Source organism: Nematolebias whitei, chromosome 2, assembly GCF_014905685.2.
Source record: "Nematolebias whitei isolate Nwh7 chromosome 2, NemWhi1, whole genome shotgun sequence".
Classification (NCBI taxonomy): domain Eukaryota; kingdom Metazoa; phylum Chordata; class Actinopteri; order Cyprinodontiformes; family Rivulidae; genus Nematolebias; species Nematolebias whitei.
This window is the reverse complement of record NC_056499.1, coordinates 20,719,370-20,737,668: the sequence shown is the minus strand read 5'-3', so window position 1 is coordinate 20,737,668 and position 18,299 is coordinate 20,719,370. Positions and strand designations below refer to the sequence as shown.

The window sequence follows — 18,299 nt, the reverse complement described above, 5'->3', positions numbered from 1 at the left end:
TAATTTTTTGCTGGTAACTTGTTGCTTATAGAGGGTAAATAAGTGTTTAGAAGGTTTAGTCGAGCTGATCAGGTGTCGTGACATTTTCCACCGCTTCCTCTTTAAAATGGTCGCGATGACGTCATTTCTCGGCCAGCTGCCTGCTCGGTGAGATAAACGTCACAATGTTGTCGACTGCTGTTTTCCTTGTGCAGCTCATCTAAAAACACAACCGGGCTCAATACATTAACCAGGATCTTTCGCGTAAGTCCGTGTCTAACTTTGTGTGACGACGATAACACAAGTCTGATTGATGTCTGAAGTTTTTTAACATCCGCTAGCATGTGAGCTAGTGTTAGCTGGTTGGGTAACGTCAGGTAAAATGGTAGTAATGTTCCGTGTAAACGCCCACGTAGCTTTCTTTTTGCTGCCACGGGTTTTGCTTTGTGGTTTCTTGGTGATTTCAGCTGCGTAGCCACAAATTTAACTGTCTTGCTGAATTCAGCTAAAATACATTCTTCAACCGTGGAAGTGTCAGTTGACCCGTGAACTGTTAGGGGGAGAGGTTAGCTCACAGTTTCTGCCTACTCTGTCAGTTTAGTATTTTTTTTACGAGACTAGCAAGATAATTTAATGTGCCCTGTCTGATTGTTTTATTATTTTTATTTAATCGTGCAACTATTGACATGAGTTAACCAGCACTGGCGTGTTTGTTTACGCTCGGCTCTGTAAAGTTTGGCTAACCGTTGCTAACTAGCGTCTCCCTTCTCAGGCAGGTAGAGTGACAGTTAAGCAGCGATAAGGTGGACCGGAACGCTGCGATGCCTCTGCGGTTTTTGGAGAGGTTTCCATGGCCCAGCCTGCAGACCTACACAGCACTGAGTGTGGTTTTACTGGCTGGCAGCATCTTCAGCGCTTACACCACTGTCACGACTGACCCGGGCTTTGGGGCCTTGGAAACGGAGGATGCACCAGCAGCTCCCTCAGAGGTCGACCTGGAACATCTAAACAATCATGCTATCACTAACACAGAACTGGCAAGAACCGTCCTGTGGTATCTTGTTACTGACAGTCTCTTTGTATGGGTAAGTGTCATTCACTGTGCAAGTATTTTTTTTTAATGCAAATATTGCTCCAGAACTAATATTGTCTGCGTTTTCACAGGTCTTGGTCAATACCTTCTGCTGTTCTTTAATGTTAGTCGCTAAAATGATCCAGTTTGTGGTGTTTGGTCCGCTTAGAGTCAGTGAGAAGCAAGTGAGTCTTTGTTAACACATTACCTAAATGTCTGCAATCATTATTCCCAACAAATACAGTGGTTTTGTAGATTATAAAAGCATCTCTCTCTTTTTTTTTATAAGCATCTCAAGGATAAATTCTGGAACTTCATCTTCTACAAGTTCATTTTCATATTCGGAGTATTGAATGTGCAGACAGTGGAGGAGGTGGTCATGTGGTGTTTGTGGTTCTCAGCCCTGGTCTTTCTCCATCTGATGGTTCAGCTCTGCAAAGACCGCTTTGAATATGTAAGTATGTTTTCATTTTCCTGTATACCCATTTTTCTCTTAGTCTAATTCGCATCACTACCCCCCCCCCCCCCCAAATTCATTCAACCTTTATTTATACAGGTTAGTCCCATTGATCCTTGGGGATTCATTTAAAAGAGAGACCTGATTTTAACAAAGAATTATGACAGCAGCAGACAATCATAAAAGAAAGCATACAGATTGAGAATAACAAATGAAAGTGTTAAAAAAATGAAACTAAAACAGCTAGATTGTAAAGCGATGTAGAAAACTAAAAACAGGAACTTGTCTGCTTTCTGCTATTATTAACCTGGATTATTGAGCATGCATCAGGATAGATTGTCTGCTTTGGTTTTTGCCACGAACTTAGCAGATGTTTGAAGTCACTTAGAGAGGTCAAAGTCAAGAACTTCAGATTTTTTTGCAAGATATTCCAAGATACAGGAGCGGAGTAGGAGAAGGCCCTTTTGCTAAGTTCGGTCCACACTAAAGCCATCCCCATTTTACATACTTGATAGTAAGCAAGGGCTGAGATTAAACAAAATATACTAAACTGATTTGGTCTATTTTTTGTCTTCAGCTGTAAATGCCACATAATCATCTGTCTACTTTGGTTGTGTTGTTAGTTGTTTCAGTTGGTTGGCGTCATTTACATGACAGCACTTATATCCTTGTGAGTCTGCACATCATTTAAAATGATTTTTTGGCTGGCGAATATGCCAAATGCTCCACTTGGATCCATCACTGAGAGCAGTATATGTCCGATACAGATGTCAGTGTTGTTCTGATGCCAAGTTGAAGATGTAGTTCTAAATTAATGAAGGAAGGTGAAGATCAGTAGTTTGCTGACTAATGTGATTCGTGCCGTGCTAAAATTAGTACCGCGGTCAATTTCAGAGTTATTGTCAACTATTATTGATCCAACAAACTTTGATTGCACTGATAGATCTTCCCTGTGTGAAGGCCACTCTTATCTGCCAACAAATGAACAAATGTTTTTTTCTTTTTCCTTTCTGTTTGAGAGGGAACGCCTCCCTTGGTGCTTGTCATCACTTCTAGTTTGGTTACAGTGCATCCGGAAAGTATTCTAAAACTTCTAGAATTGTGCCGCTCAAGTTGGCTGCATGTTGGAGCAGCTCTGTTTTGAGATTTTGCTTTTGGAAACTTTAATTCCTCTTTTTCTGGATGTAAATCACTTTTTTTGGACGATTGTTTCCTCTGGTATCGGATGCTGTGCAGCTGGGAGGATTTTTACTGAAACTTTTTTAGTTTAAGACATTTGTTATGATGCATAACCATGGCAACAAGGCAGTTTTCTACAACCAACAGCAGCTGATTAACATCTCAAAAGCTCAAATAATATCTCAACTACAGCCCCAAATCTCAAATGAGTTGAAAGGATGTTCTGTGGATGCATTCTCATCTACCTGCCAGCTGTGCTCGAGTGCCTGACCACTGAGATCCTGGAACTAGCAGGAAACATGGCTCATGACAGTGGAAGGACAGGATCGTCCCTCAGCACCTACAGTTAGCTGTCCACAGTGACGAGGAGCTCGGCAGACTGCTGGGAGGAGTGGCCATCGCTCTGGGAGGAGTTCTGCCCGGCATTCGGGCGGTCCCACAGCCCTGGGGAATTGAGAGGCCATCCGAGTCTGGGTGGACGGATCGGATGACATCTGCAGCCAGTTTCTTAGGATCCACTGTGGGATGGACCTTTACAAGAGATCCTTGCAGTCTACAACCATCAGTATCTATAACATCTCTTAATGAAATGAGGAAACGAGTTACAACAACAAATAATTTCCCTTTGGGATTAATAAAGTATTTTTGAATTGAATTGTATTTACAGCTTTTTTCATATTTTGTTATGTTACAGCCTTATTCCAAATTGTTTATTAACTAATCTCTTTCCTCACCATTCTATACAAAATACCTCATTATGACGATGTGGGGGAAGATTATTTTGTAGATTTTTGCAAATGTATTAAAAATAGATAACTAAGAATCACATTTATCCAAGCATTCACAGCCTTTGCTTAATACTTTAATCTTTTTTCTTTTTTTCTTTTCTTTAAATTGTATTATATTTGTTGTTTGGATGAAATGAAATGAATAAATAAAACATACATACATACTTTATTGATCCACCTTTGGCAGCAATTACAGCCTCAAGTCTTTTTTAATATGATGCCTCAAGCTGAGCACACCTATCTTTAGGCGTTTTGTCCCATTCTTCTTGGCAGTACTTCTCAAGATGATCAGGCTGAATGGGAAACATCTATGTGCAATTTTCAGATATCTCTAGAGATGTTCAATCAGATTCAAGTTTAGACTCTGGCTTGGCCACTCCAGAACATTCACAGAGTGGTGCTGAAGCCATTCCTTTGAGATCTTGATCATGTGCTTAGGGTCGATGTTCTGCTGAAAAATAAACCGTTGCCCCAGTCTGAGGTAAAGAACGCTTTGGAGCATATTTTTATCCAGGGTGTCTATACATTGCTGGATTCATCTTTCCCTCTGTCCTGACAGTTCCTGCTGCTGAAAAACATCCCCATAGCATGATGCTACCACCACCATGCCTCATTGTAGGGATGGCATTGGCCTGTGGATGAGTGATGCCTGGTTTTCTACTAACATGACACCTGGCAGTGGTATTCACATCAAAGTGTTCAATCTTTGAAAAGCAGATCAGAGAATTTTGTTTCTCATGGTCTGAGAGTCCTTCAGGCTCCTTTTGGCAAACTCCAGGCAGGCTGCCATGTGTCTTTTATTAAGAGTGGCTTTCGTCTGGCCACTCTACCATACAGCCTGATTGTTGGATTGCTTCCGAGATGGTTGTCCTTCTGGAAGGTTCTCCTTTCTCCACAGAGGAACGCTGGAGCTCTGACAGAGTGACAATCGGGTTCTTGGTAACCTCCCTGTCCAAGGCTCTTCTCTCCTGATTGCTCAGTTTAGATGGCCAGCCAGCTCTAGGAAGAGTCCTTGTGGTTCCAAACTTCTTCCATTTACGAATGACTGAGGTCACTGTGCTCATTGGGACATTCAAAGCAGCATAAATTGTTCTTTATCCTTCCCCAGATTTGTACCTCAACACAATTTAATTTTGAGTTTCAGGGAAGCTGTGAATACTTACATAAATGTGATTTCTTAGTGTTCTATTTTTTTTATAATTGAGCAAAAATCTCATCTTTTTCCTCATTGTCATAACGGGTTATTGTGTGTAGAATTTTGAGGAAAGAGATTACTGATAATTTAATACAACTGATGGATGGAATAAAACTGTAACATGAAATGTGGAAAAAGTGAAGCGCTGTGAATACTGTCCGGATACACCGTATGTACCAATAAACCAAAGAGGAGCAGACAAAATAGCTGTGGAAAACAAACATTCTTACAAAGCTAATACAATGAACCTATTGAGTAACAGTCTTGGCTGAGAGCAAATGCAATGTGGTAAACAAAACACATTTTGATAACACTCAACCTTCAAACTTCCACATTTTCTTTTGTACACTTTTACAGCCCCCTAAAAGTCTGCGTGCAGATGTACTTATTCTAGCTCCACGTCTATTAATAGCGTGCTCATCTGGCATGTTTTGCCTTCTGATACTTTTTCAGTCACAACGTTAACAAGCCCCCTGTATAAGATTGTGGTTGACATGGGGGAGGGGGTGGGGAGATCAGATTTAATTACCTTCTTGGAAGGAGTATTTTTAACATTTAAAAAAAATACAAGCTGCAAGTTTTATGCAAGTTATGATGTAACACTGGTTTGCAAAGTGTAAATGTAGCTTCCACAACCTGCACAGCAAAACATTTTTGTGGAAGTATTTTATGTTGCACATGCATTTTTGTCAACACAACTGTGCGCTTGTTCTTGTTTCTGAGCTTAGCTCCAGGTCTGCTTTCATTTAAGCTCTTTTTTTTTTAATTTTATTTATCTGAAGCTAGTTTTCTGTGCTCACACCAGCTGTTTTCCTGTTTCCATTTTACTGCAGCTTTTTAGCTTTAGGGTAAAGATAACGCATTCAGGTTGAGCAACTTCTTGATGAAAGATTCAGTGTTTTTTTGTTAGTTTTTTTTCTTAGATGAGGTGGGGAATCTTTTAGTACATGTTTGCAGTGTCTTTCGGTTTGTTGGAAATTCACAATTAGATCCTGAAATGTTTTCTGTAATAAAAGTGAGTTTATAGTCCTCCTCCAGTCCTTCCTTGGCTATTTATGAATATTAAGGAGGCTTGTTTGAGGTGTTGATTTAAACTTACTTTGAGCATGTACAAAAGAGATGTACAATACAGCTTTTTAGAGTCTTAATTTGTTTTGGAAGCAGTTTATCTTTTATGGGCTTGTTGAAGTTTAGCAGGACAATACTTTGTAGACATTTGAGTTCAGCAGAAATGTTGCTTCTTTGAAGCAGCCCAATTCCTTCATTTCTCTCCCATTGATTGTGTTTGAATAACACAATTTGAATGCTCTTACGTCAGTTATTTGATTAAAACTATCCTCTGTGTGGGGAGCAGCAAACTGATTCTCATTCAGAAGCAGAAATGAGGAAAAGCTTGCATGGCTATACATGACTGAAAAACACAACAGTCTTTCAAACATCAGAGGCGTTGAGAAGAATGTGCAGACTTTTTCCAAATGTGGTGTTTACACATGCACTTCACAGCAGGAGGTCTTCTGCTGTAGATGCGTTGTCACAGCGTGAAATACAAGCGAAGCGGTGCAGTGAAATGTCTGAGTGCAAAGGCTGATGTCTAATACTGTTTTCTTTAAAGCACACTCAAAATTATAGATGGAGCTCATCAGTGACTGTTCTGCTTTGTTTGATACATTTCAACATAAGAGCAGGTGGAAAGCAGCCAACGAATCGGCAGTCTTACATGCACGTACATTCACCGTATTTTGAAAAATTTGTTGCTACTGTTCTTTTATTCTATCTATTTTATGTGCATTTTTCTTTACAGCCATTTAGGAAATCTCTGTGATGTCTTGAGTAAATTCTGTGGGCATTTTTGTGTTTTTTACCTACCACCCCTCCATAATATTTTTAATCCATTTCAGTGCTTCAGGGCTTGTGTAAGAATGCCAGCATCCAGCTGAAATGTTTGAATGTGAGAAAACATTTCAGGTTTACTGGTTTTTGCTTTTCACCCCTAAAGCTAATGTAGAAGAATGTGGTCAGGGATGTTGGTTATTTCTTTTTTTAAATTTTTTTTTTTAGCTTCAGTTTCTTCTGCCTGCACAATATTTCCATAATATTTTATATATATATATATATATAAAAACAAGCAAAACAAATTAAAGGTATTTGTTTATGAGTCTTGACTTTTTACGGAGGGATATTTCAAGTTAAAGCACTTGCAAGTTAACTACTGATAGCTGTAAAAAACTGAAGGAAAAAAATTCTAAAGCTAGCACGAGGCTCACTTCCTAATATAAAACTTTAAATATCTGATGACACTTTTAAAAATAAAAGTTATGCAAGTAAATAGTTTCTGAAAGCAATTGTTCTCATAGCTTAGAAATTACAAATGAGCTTTAGACTTGACACATTTATCTTTCTTAAGGCCAAATGAGACATTTTAATGCAGCTTTTTGGAGAGAGTCAACTTATAATAAAAGCCAAAGGTTTACTAATAAAACAATAATAATTATGGTAATTTTTATTATGCAGTTTTTATGTGAAGCTTTCATTTTTAGATGGCTTTACTAATGTGCTGTAATGAGTGAAGTTGGATACCTTGTTAGTAAAGCTCAATCTAAATTGTTAAAATAAACTTGCAGAATAGATTTATAGATTTATTTTTTTAAACACCTCTAAAAGTACAAATATGATGAAAATAAATTCAAATGAGTTGGGTTACTATCTTGATTTAGTTGTGAATTTTCAGTTTTGTGCTGAATTACCTGAAGTTTTCAGGTTAAAGCATCAGCACTCTTTGGGGGGAAAAGTATTCTTCCTAGATCTTCTGATAGCAAAGTTAAGAATCTCTGATGTTAAGTTTAAACTTAATGTTTGTAGTGCCTGTTTTCCGATTAATGTTTTGTCTGTGGTTTTTGTGATCAGCCATCAGGGGTTATTGTGCGAACACTGTCTTGTGGATAATATTTCACTACAATGGAACCAACTCAGCTCAGCCAGGAAAATGTAATTGCTTCCTGAATACAAGAAAAACTTGAGACGCTAATAAACTGTGCATATATAATATATTTTACCCAAAAATATGTGATTTGGTTGAGCATACACAAAGACCTACAATTTGGCTCCAATTTTCCTCAGAAAGAGAAGAAAAAGAGGATTGGGTGAGAAACGCAGCATACTAATACCCTGCCTTTTCTTCATTATAGCTGTCTTTCTCGCCTTCGACTCCAATGAACAGCCATGTCCGAGTACTTTGTCTGCTGTTCTCCCTCCTCCTGGACTGCTGTGGCCTGGCTGTGGTCTGTGGGCTGCTAGGAGCTTCTTATGGCATGCACACCCTTTCCTTTATGGCAGCAGAGGTGAGAACCTGTTATTCACAAGTTCATTAATGAAGAGACATGCGTTTCTCACCAAAAACAAAACAAAACAAGCAAAAATACTTTATATGTATAGTTAAGACATTTTTGTACTACCTCTTTATGTATAAGAAATTAGTCAGCCTGATACTGCTTCTCATGCTGCTTGTGATTTGAAGGCATCTCGTTCAACCTTTATTTATACAGTTTAGTCTCACTGAGTCTCAAGGACTCATTTATAGGATTCTAATAGACAATTAATCTAGATTTCTTAAATTAGAGACCCTATACATATCAGAATAGCTTAGTTTTTTTACAAGCTATAAAATTGCCTTGTGCTACACTCACTCAAGGTTTCCATCCTAAACATAAGGCATCATCACAAAGACAGTTAAAGTGGCACCTAAAGAAGTCATACTTGACGTAATTTTCATACACAGTTGTAACTACCCAGTTTCAGCTTATCCTTGCTTTATTAGGTACCACAGGCCTCAGTATTGCTACATTACTGTCTAATCCTACTACAGAGCAGGTGAGCATAGTTTGCTGCTGTTATAATCTGTTATGGATTGAAGCAAGCAATAATCAAATTTGTAAATCTGAAAAATTAGAACTGAGCATGAGGTTACTTGGCTAAGCCACTAATTATACTTGCTAGTCCAAACCCTTAGACATGAGAGATAAATGCAGACTGCTGCCATCAATGGATGTTTTCCTTTTTTGACCACATGGGATAGGCAGTCTGTATTAGCCAATACATGTTAGGTGAATATTTCTGTCATCGCTATTATGAAATTGGCATTTTCTTATCTGTAATAACAGGTTTGAGTCTAGTTCTTCATGTGTATGGTGATATCTTGATTTTGGATCAATATATTTGTATGGAAGCCAAATTGTAGATTTAGGTGTGGTAGTGGTTAAGGCTCCAGTATACTCCCGCATCCTGTCAGCCGCGCGGAAACTGTGCACACTGTGTGCAGAGGGTTGAGACTTCATGCTCGAGCGTCCACCCTAAGCGGCTGCAGAGCAGCTCCACAGACGAGGGGCGTTTACCTTCGGGGTAAATTGAGGTCGCCGATTGGTCATTTGCTGACATGCCTACTGGATTGATTGACAGGTCGGAAAAAAAAACCTAGAGCTGGCAGGCAGCCGCAGTGGTGTTCTGTGTGTATATGTTAATAAAAATATCCTGATGCATGCTCAATAATCCAGGTAGAAAAATCCAAAAAAGTTCAATCTGGTCCTCTGGACATTCAAAAAAAACAAAAAACAAAACAAAGCAAAAAAAATCTAGAAATGTTTCGTCTCTCATCCAAGAGACTTCCTCAGTCTGAGGTGCTGTTTTCAGCTCAGTAGTAAAGGAGGCCATCTTTGTGAAAAGAAATCGTCCATCATTAAACAGGGGTGGAGGCCTCCGGGTTCAACTGTCCCCCTCTTACAATGCTGTGATTGCTAGTATCACTCAGCCCTCTGTGAGTAGTAAACAGCCATCAGTGTGCTAATGACCCATTGTTAGGCTGATGGTCCTTCTTGAGCATGTGATCAGCTGGTTTTGGTTGTCAGCAGCAAACTGGTTGATCCACTCTGTGAAGGTGCTATTTAAGAGACTGAGCTGAAAACAGCACCTCGGACTGAGGAAGTCTCTTGGATGAGAGACGAAACGTTTCTAGATTTTTTTTGCTTTGTTTTGTTTTTTGTTTTTTTTGAATGTCCAGAGGACCAGATTGAACTTTTTTGGATGTTAATAAAAAGTTCTAAAAAAAAAAAAAGAAGAAAAAAATAGGGAGCGCTGCCCTGCAGCCCACACATCAGATCAGCTCACCAGGAATTCTCCAGACCCTCCAGCAGCCGTGCAGGACCTGATTTTAATTCGCTCGTGACAAATTCCTTCATTTCTCACCATTTCAGTCATTGCATCAATGGAGGAGGAAAAGATCGCTTGCCTTTTGGCAAAAAAAGAAAAGGCCAGATCAGGGATGAAGAAGGGGAATTTAATACATTGGTGTTGCGTACAAAACAGTCCGTCACCGGGCAGTTTATTGTGGGACACTGCGGTCGTAACAATTGAGCTTTGCGTGGACATGCCGTATGCGCGAGTATACCGGGGGCTTTAGTATGGGAAGTAGTTCACAAAAAATGCATTATTTTGATCTGTACTTCTGCTTTGTTTCACAGTGTTTGTTGGTGACAGTACGCACTGGACATGTCATTATGAGGTAAGTTTGTTTAAAGTCTTATAGCACATGCACACAGATTGCAGCAATATTAATGGCACAAAAATGGACTAATGTTAACAACCATGTTCATTTTCCCCTGATTCCATTACCGCTGGTGTAAAAAGCTGCTTTAGGGAGCAGCTGTGGCTCAGTGGTAGGGATGCTGATGTGGGACTAGAAAATCGCATGTTCGGCGCCCTGCCATGCCCATAAGTCATGGTGTCCCTAACTGCTCGTGAACACTTAGATAGCTGCCTGCAGCTCCACTTGGGTGTATCTCTTGTCTGATGGGTTAAATGCAGAGCACACATTTAGTCGTCGTATGTGAACAATGATGACAATACATGATGATTTCACCTTTCTTAATCACGAGGCTTTCAGTAGTATGCAACAACTCTTCAACAAGCCAAGTGTCAAATACAGAACCTTTTTAGTTATTATTAGGATGTGCAACATTTTAAAGCTTACTATGAAAGAAAATGTTTGTATGAAAGTTCATAACAAAGATTTTTTAGCCAATGCTGCTTTGGTTTGCTGCATTTTTAGATTTTTGCTGCTTTGTCTTAACCAAAGACAGAAGAAGAAAGGTTATACTATATTATAATTAAAAATATATTTGTCATTTGTTGCTCAGTCTGCCAATAACAATTCTGTCCATACTACTGTATGATTTATTTTGTATCTATGTTTTATGCAGACAGTCTCAAATGCTAAATTCTACATGTCATCGTGTCTACATGTCACTTGAAATCTGAATGAGGTTTGTCTTACCCTTCAGGTACTCCATCCATCTGTGGGATTTGAACCATCCTGGAACTTGGGAGAGCAAGGGCACATATGTCTACTACACTGACTTCATAATGGAGCTGGCTATGCTCTTTCTGGACCTCATGCACCACATCCACATGCTGGTAAGGTATAGCATGGTGAGAGGGTTCAGAATTATGTGGTGGTCTGGATCAGGAACAGTGAGAATGGACTTGCAATTCAGATCCACTTTTCCCTTATTTATTTATTTAAATATTATGTTTGGGATTTTTGTATGCATTATATAGATTTAATCTGACTGCTGAACCAAATAAGTAATAAGTATGATAAAGTATAATCACAGACAGAATGAGACTAACCTGTATAAATAAAGGTTGAATGAACAAAAAAAAAAAAGGTCAAATAGTGGAATTAAAAGCAGAGAGTGAAGTCCAGTTCAACAAACTGGTCTAGCCTATGGGCAGATGAGAACAGAGATAAAAGTGCTCTTAACATATGTAATATTACTGTTTACTTTCAAAGTCCGCGACTTGTATTAAACATGGAATAAAAACATTGTATTCAAAAATCAAATGGTTTTGAATAGTTAGGGGTTTTATTATACTCATGCCCAAATACTGACCATAAAGCCTGAAGTATTACTTAGGTAAAAACTGTTTTTTAGCCAGAACAGAGCCGCTGAATTAAGCTGATAGATGTGGAATTCCATCACTATTCTGTACATTTAGTCTGTCCTTATATAGTTTTCTGCTTCACTAATCCTCTATGTTTTATGTCTGCATATTCATCTCTTCAGCTTTTTGGTAACATCTGGCTGTCCATGGCCAGCTTGGTTATCTTTATGCAGCTGCGATATCTTTTCCACGAGGTCCAGCGTCGCATCCGAAGACACAAGAACTACCTGCGTGTCATCAACAACATGGAGGCCAGGTAAGTAAATGTTAAAAAAGAAAATTCAGGCTTGCTATTGTTTAAACTGTATTATTTTAAATGAAAGGATTGCATGTTACACTATACAGGTACTGATGAAATGATACTCAATGGCTTTCTGTCCTGTTGAAAAATAATCCTTTTGTTTTTGATGGCTGCACCAAAAAAGGAAGAAAAATGTGTATTTTAAGTAGTTTCTTTGAAATTTTTGTTATACTTACTTTTCACCAGAGTAATTTAGCTTCTAGTCAGTCATATTATGTTTTATTGAGACTTGTTTTATGAACATTTGTATATATTGTAATTTTTTGCAGATTTGCTGTTGCTACTGGAGAAGAGCTTGCAGCCAATAATGATGATTGTGCCATTTGCTGGGATGCCATGCTGACAGCACGCAAACTCCCATGTGGTCATCTTTTCCACAAGTAAACAAAAATAGTTTGTGTTTCTCTCTTGTTTCTACTAAAGACACTGGATGACAAAAGGCTCAACTCCGGTGCTCTTCACTGACCCCTCCCTTTCTCTTTTCCCTTTAAAATCTGTTTTAACTGTTCAAAATCGTGTTTTTGGATTGTTAAAAGCATCTAAGCTGAGAAGCTAAGCTACAAGCTAAGCCAACAGGCTAAATAAAAAACAAAAAACTTCCGTCTTGTCGAAGCTCCAAAATTCACGGTTGAAACCCGTACCTTTTATGTAAAAAGTTGTTTTTCTCTGCAAAAAGAAGCTGCAAACTTGTTTACTGATTTAATTTTTTTTTAAAATTATTATTAAAAACTGTGTTGTGTAAAATGCTATGCTAAAGAGCTCAAGTCACTGAGCGTCCTCCATTTTGTGATACAAAAAAAAAAAGGGAGAGACAGCTCATGTCACGTCAGGGGGCCTCCCTCCCATTTTTCTCAACAAGACACGGTGCTCGCTCCCTCACTATCCATCCTTCGGTTCAGACTGTCTTATACCACCATCCGGAGGTCTAAAAAAAGATGCTACGCTCAAAACAAATTAACCAACATTTCTTCTTAAATTTGACAATAATTACTAATTATTGTCAAATTTGAAACGGTGTTACAGTTTATCTCAATAATTTATGTGCCAATTAATCGCCCAGCAAAATTAGTTATCGTGACAGGCTACATATGCATATATTTTATTATAAACCTTGATGTCCTTCGCCTAAACCCAAATGATATGTTTGTGTGTATCTGCAGCTCCTGTTTGCGCTCTTGGCTCGAGCAAGACACGTCATGTCCAACATGTCGAACATCCCTCAACATTAATGGAGATGGGGTTCAGGTGAGAGGTCAGCAGCAGGGCGGCGGTTTGGACGAAAATATTGGCCCAGTTGGAGCAGCTCCAGATGCAAGGCCACACGTCAACCAACACAATCACTTCTTCCACTTTGATGGTAAGTCTGTTGTACCATCACAGATACAAGATCTAGTAGTGTTGTGTAGAGTGACTAAAATGCAGGAGAATTCATACTTATCCTACAGGATCTCGTATTGCCAGCTGGCTGCCCAGTTTTTCAGTGGAAGTGATGCACACTACTAATATTTTGGGTATCGCTCAGGCCAACAACTCTCAGCTTACAGCCATGGTAAGCCCATGTTTGCACTTTGCAGTATCTAATTTTTTTTTCATTTTTTGGTTTTATAGGAGAAAGTAAAGATAAGTTTAATCTACGGACAGCACAGATCAGAGTTATGCATCTGTTTTTCCTTCTGAATATGGGCTCCCTTGTTGATTTGTTGTGTGAACACATTCTGTTTCTTTCCTTCTCATCATTTTTTTAAATTAGTAAATTGTCAGATACACCTTAAGGGATTTTGATTATATGTTTTTAAAAAACACAAAACAATAAAAATCCAATCATTTCAATATGTCAGTTGGTAATTTGATGGACAAGTATCAAAAGCATCCTTGTTGGGTTTTATTCAATGTTTTTCAGCTTTATGTAATTTGTGTGCTTTACATACATTTGTGGATTTAATTTCCTCTTATTTGTGTGTTTTACCATCAACCTTTATGAACTATACATTAAAATTTAGTCTTTCTTGGTTAAATGTGGGATATTTAGAGGGTAACCTCTTGCTTGTTGATGCACGTTTCCCTTTAAATAAATAAAGAGAACAAAAGCAAGCAAGAAGGCAAACAAACAGTTTGGTGCAGATGCTTACCATTGTTACTTCACTTCAGAATTCTGCTTGGGAATTTTTTTTTTTTTTTTTACACATTGAGAATTTAAACTAGATTTGACTAAAATATATTAAATTCTAAGTATGAGGAGCTTGGTTCTGTTCACAAACTATAAGTTAATGTCGCAGAGCTTTTTTCTTAATAACTTCCACACAATCTGTTTTGCTCTTCCCCTTGCATTTACTAAAGTCCTTCATTATTTCTTTTTTATTTACCCTGTGTGGGTAACAGGCCCATCAGATTCAGGAGATGTTCCCTCAGGTGCCCTCCTACCTGGTAATGCAGGACCTGCAGCTGACCCGCTCTGTAGAGGTCACCACAGACAACATTTTAGAGGGACGGATCCAGGTGCCCTTTCCTGTACAGGTGTGCTTCACTGCTTAATTGTTTCTTAAATTAATGAGGAATTACTTTTATGAACATCACATTATTTTGATTTTCTCCCATATTTTGAGATTTATTCTGTCTTTGTAAGGCTATAGAACGTGGTCCTCTACAGGTGAATCCTGCACTAGATGATGAGGCGGGCTCCAGTGGAGCTGCTGAGCAGAACCCTGATGAGTTGAATAACATGGAGGTCAGAGGTGGTCGCTTTTCCAAGTCTGCTGAGGAGAGGCAGATGATGCTAAAGCAGAGGCAAGAAGAGCTGCTTCAACAAGCACGCAGGTTGGAATGTTACAACTTAAAAAAAAAAAGGGTTGTAATCTCAGTCATCCAGGTAGATAACAAAAAATGTTAAATCGTGTCATCTGGACCAGTTTCTTGAAGTGAGAAATGTTTCATCCCCCATCCAGAGGACTTCCTCAGTCTATGGCCTGCCAACCAGATCTGTCCCATAGGTAGTCTTCACTGCTGTGTTTCGAGCCATCCTCCTGTTAGAATTTCAGAAGTAGGTTTTTAACATGTGCAAAACACACCCAGCCAGAACAATCAATCCTCGTGTACAACAATCATATGCTTTAGATATGGGGCAGATCTGGTTGGCAGGCCGTAGACTGAAGAAGTCCTCTGGATGGGGGGTTGAAACGTTTCGCACTTAAAGAAACTGGTCCAGATGACATGATGTAATCTTTTCGTTTTTTGCTTCATAAGAAGATAAAAAATATATATTTTTTTTTATAAGATAAAGTGTGCATTCAGAGTAGATTGTGTCTCACAGCTCATTGTACATTTTGAGAAAATTAAGTTAAAACTCGTTAGAAAATTGCTTGATTTTAGTTTGTGAACCTCTGCAGGGTAGAGTTGCATTTGGGCGCAAAAAATCCGACCCAGGCCGTAGCCATCATTTCTGATCCCCACCCGACCCGATGAGTTAACGGTAATTACAGGTTCGAACCCCCAAAAAACTCAAACATTTTTAATTAATCTTTGACAGCTTATATAGTGTAGTGAGTCACGTGGGTACGTGTCACTTGTTGTATGACAAATATATGAAATATATTTATGCATACTTTTCACGAGTTCTTCATTTTTCTGACTGTGTAATGCCGTGCATTGAATTTAAAGGAATGCGAACGAGAGACGTTATTATCTTTGACCCATCAAATGAATGGAGTCATTTATTTTCAGAATCAAAGTTTAACATCAAACATTTACATTAATTTGGCAAAATATGAAAATAATAACAGACAGTTTCACAAATAATGAACTTCAAATCACTCGGCGGTGATTTGAGGACTTTGCTTCAGATATTTCTAAAATATCTGTACTGATTTTGTGAGAGAGAAGAGTTTAAGATGAAAGGAGATTATCTTACAGAGAACTATGTGAGGGAATTTAATCTGTTTGACCAGAAGTTGCACGCTCCGTCAGATCTCAGCTTTGCCCACGGTACACTTGGTCGAAGAAGAAGTTTTACCTTGTTGATGATCGATCACCTCAGTAAGAATCCTTTTCAACTGATATCAGCGTCTCCGTTGAGAACTGCTAAAATCCTTAGAGAGTCGTGCGTGGTTAGCTCAAACAGAAATTATAATTCCAAACGTCTCTGGATTCTCGGCAACTCCAAAACTCTCCATAACTCTAGTTCTCTTCTGAACTCCTTCAGAACTTTTCCATTCTCCATGGAATCTACTGCACTCTTTGGAACCGACTGCACTCTAGACTCGACTCCTAGAACCGGGAAGTTGTCACATTTTAAATGAGTTTACTTCCGAGTTTACTTCAGAGCTTTCTGATTCGTGGATGGACCAGAAAGAGGAGTGGTTTTTTGACGTAAGTTATTATCAAAAGTCAAGGATTGTTTTCAACATACAGAAAAGATTATTGCAGTCGACCAGACTTCGTGGAGTCTCACTCTTGGTAATCTTCTGAAAAAGTTTAAACATGACATCTTTCTCGGTAAACATTTTAGTTGACCGAAAACCAACCTTTCACATACTTACGACTTGACTCATTTCAGACAGAAAATCAAGAAATGCATATTCAGGTGATTTCTTCTTTGAATGAGGAACAAAAATCATTACTTACTGTTTATGTAAAATAAAAATGAGTAGTTCTTTTCAACCTGTAAAGCATTGAGTGAACTAACACAATTTGATTATCAAAACATTTGTAAGACAGTAATGATTATAAAGAATTGTCTTTTCTGCTTGATTAATTCAAGAAAGAAAGTCATCAGATGGCCCAGACTTATTCAGATCAATGAAAATAACAGTCTCTGTCCATCTGGTAGATTTGAGGTCAGATAAGGGTCAGACCAGGTTCACTACAATAGTTATTAACGGTCGGCGGACACGCACGGCTAAGGGGGCAGATCGGAGCTGAGGGGGTGTTTGTCCTTTCATGGCCATCAAAGCGCATTAAATCCGTGCTTCTGCATTATTCAGACACGGACCCTTCTCTGACGTTGGATATTTTGGGATCTCACTTGTTTGGGTCATCGGCCGTGCTCGTCTGCTGAGTGCAGCAGTTGAATGAACATCGGGCTTTGATGGATCGCTGCTTGACAATATAGTTCCATATGAAGCTTAACTGAACTTTTTAAAAACTTATTTCAACCGGCCGGTCAGCGCGCGGTCAAATGGCCGCGTGCCGCTGGTGATTGCATGGCAAGCCATGTTGGCATTTAATTGGATTGTCAGCTGCGTGTGTCCGCTAATGCAATCAAAAGCCCGACACCAGCTCGGCCTGCACATTAAGCACATTATTATTCGGGCCAGGCCAGGCCGAGCTCCAGGTTCGGGTTAGAAATGACAGCTCTACTGCAGGGTAGATTGCAGATTTAAAGTTTATACAAATATCCCTAACTGCAGTTTTGTTGGTAAATGCAGGGATTTTTTCATCCTACTTTTGTCTGTTCTCAGAATGATTCTTATTTTCTGTCTCTCTGTAGGAGGTATCTGAACAAGACGGAAGAGGATCAGGAGGAGGATTTGCCCAGACTGGAAGGGGACTCTGTGGCAGAACTGAACTCGACTGTGCTGAGACTTAGAACCATGGCAGAAGCTGCAGAGAGGCGCATGCAGAACCAACAAGAACCTACCCCCTGATTATACAGATTAGCTTTATCAGGAGACTGTCCCACCTCATCATCCCAAGAGGCAACAAGCTCTATTACAATCGTTCCCATTTGGTTTAGTCAATGGTCATCACTTACTTAACAATGTCATTAAAAAGCATCACAAACTTGGCCTGTGGACTGTTTTGGGCTACCTGAAGAAGGTGAGACTGTTGAAAGTGGCCTTTCCATCATTAATTCCACCCTTGAGTATTTGGAGCATTACATATAAATGAATGGGTAGATGCAGATCAGGACTTGCACGGTTGCATTGCCCATTGTTCCTGTGCCACACATTGCAACTACCAGCTTAGACAGTATCTGTCAAGATTTGGACTAGCTATCAAAATGGTTTTGCATGTTTCGCATCCAGAAACTTACAAAAATATATATTTTACATGAAGTGTTGGGAGGCATCATTTGTAGGTGAAGCTACTACAAGTCTTTTCTTATTACATGTTTGGTCACTTGTTTTGCTCATGGCTGAAAGCTTTGTATTCCAGATGAAGGTCATCTGGTATCAGTGTGTTAAGAGTTTCAACTGTGAATTAAGTAGCAACATGTTTTTTTTCTTACTTTGGAGTAAGAGAATGTCACTTTAATATTGGTCAGCCTTTCAGTCAGCTGTGAATGTTTCTATCAAAATAATGCTGCAAAGTGTTTTTTGACTTGCATGGGTTGTTTTCTG

General features: G+C 39.0%; 1 protein-coding gene across 1 annotated transcript; it reads left to right on the top strand.

Moving 5' to 3' along the window:
• The first annotated feature begins 114 nt into the window (after positions 1-114).
• LOC119430098 (E3 ubiquitin-protein ligase AMFR) lies at positions 115-18,093 on the top strand. The gene is made up of 14 exons (XM_037697536.1): positions 115-243; positions 752-1,064; positions 1,144-1,236; positions 1,341-1,505; positions 7,856-8,008; positions 10,181-10,221; positions 11,000-11,132; positions 11,786-11,919; positions 12,234-12,344; positions 13,125-13,321; positions 13,410-13,513; positions 14,344-14,478; positions 14,588-14,778; positions 17,447-18,093. The coding sequence occupies exons 2-14, from the start codon at positions 801-803 to the stop codon at positions 17,601-17,603; spliced, it is 1,878 nt and encodes a 625-aa protein (XP_037553464.1). The 5' UTR covers positions 115-243; positions 752-800; the 3' UTR covers positions 17,604-18,093.
• The last annotated feature ends 206 nt before the right edge of the window (positions 18,094-18,299 follow it).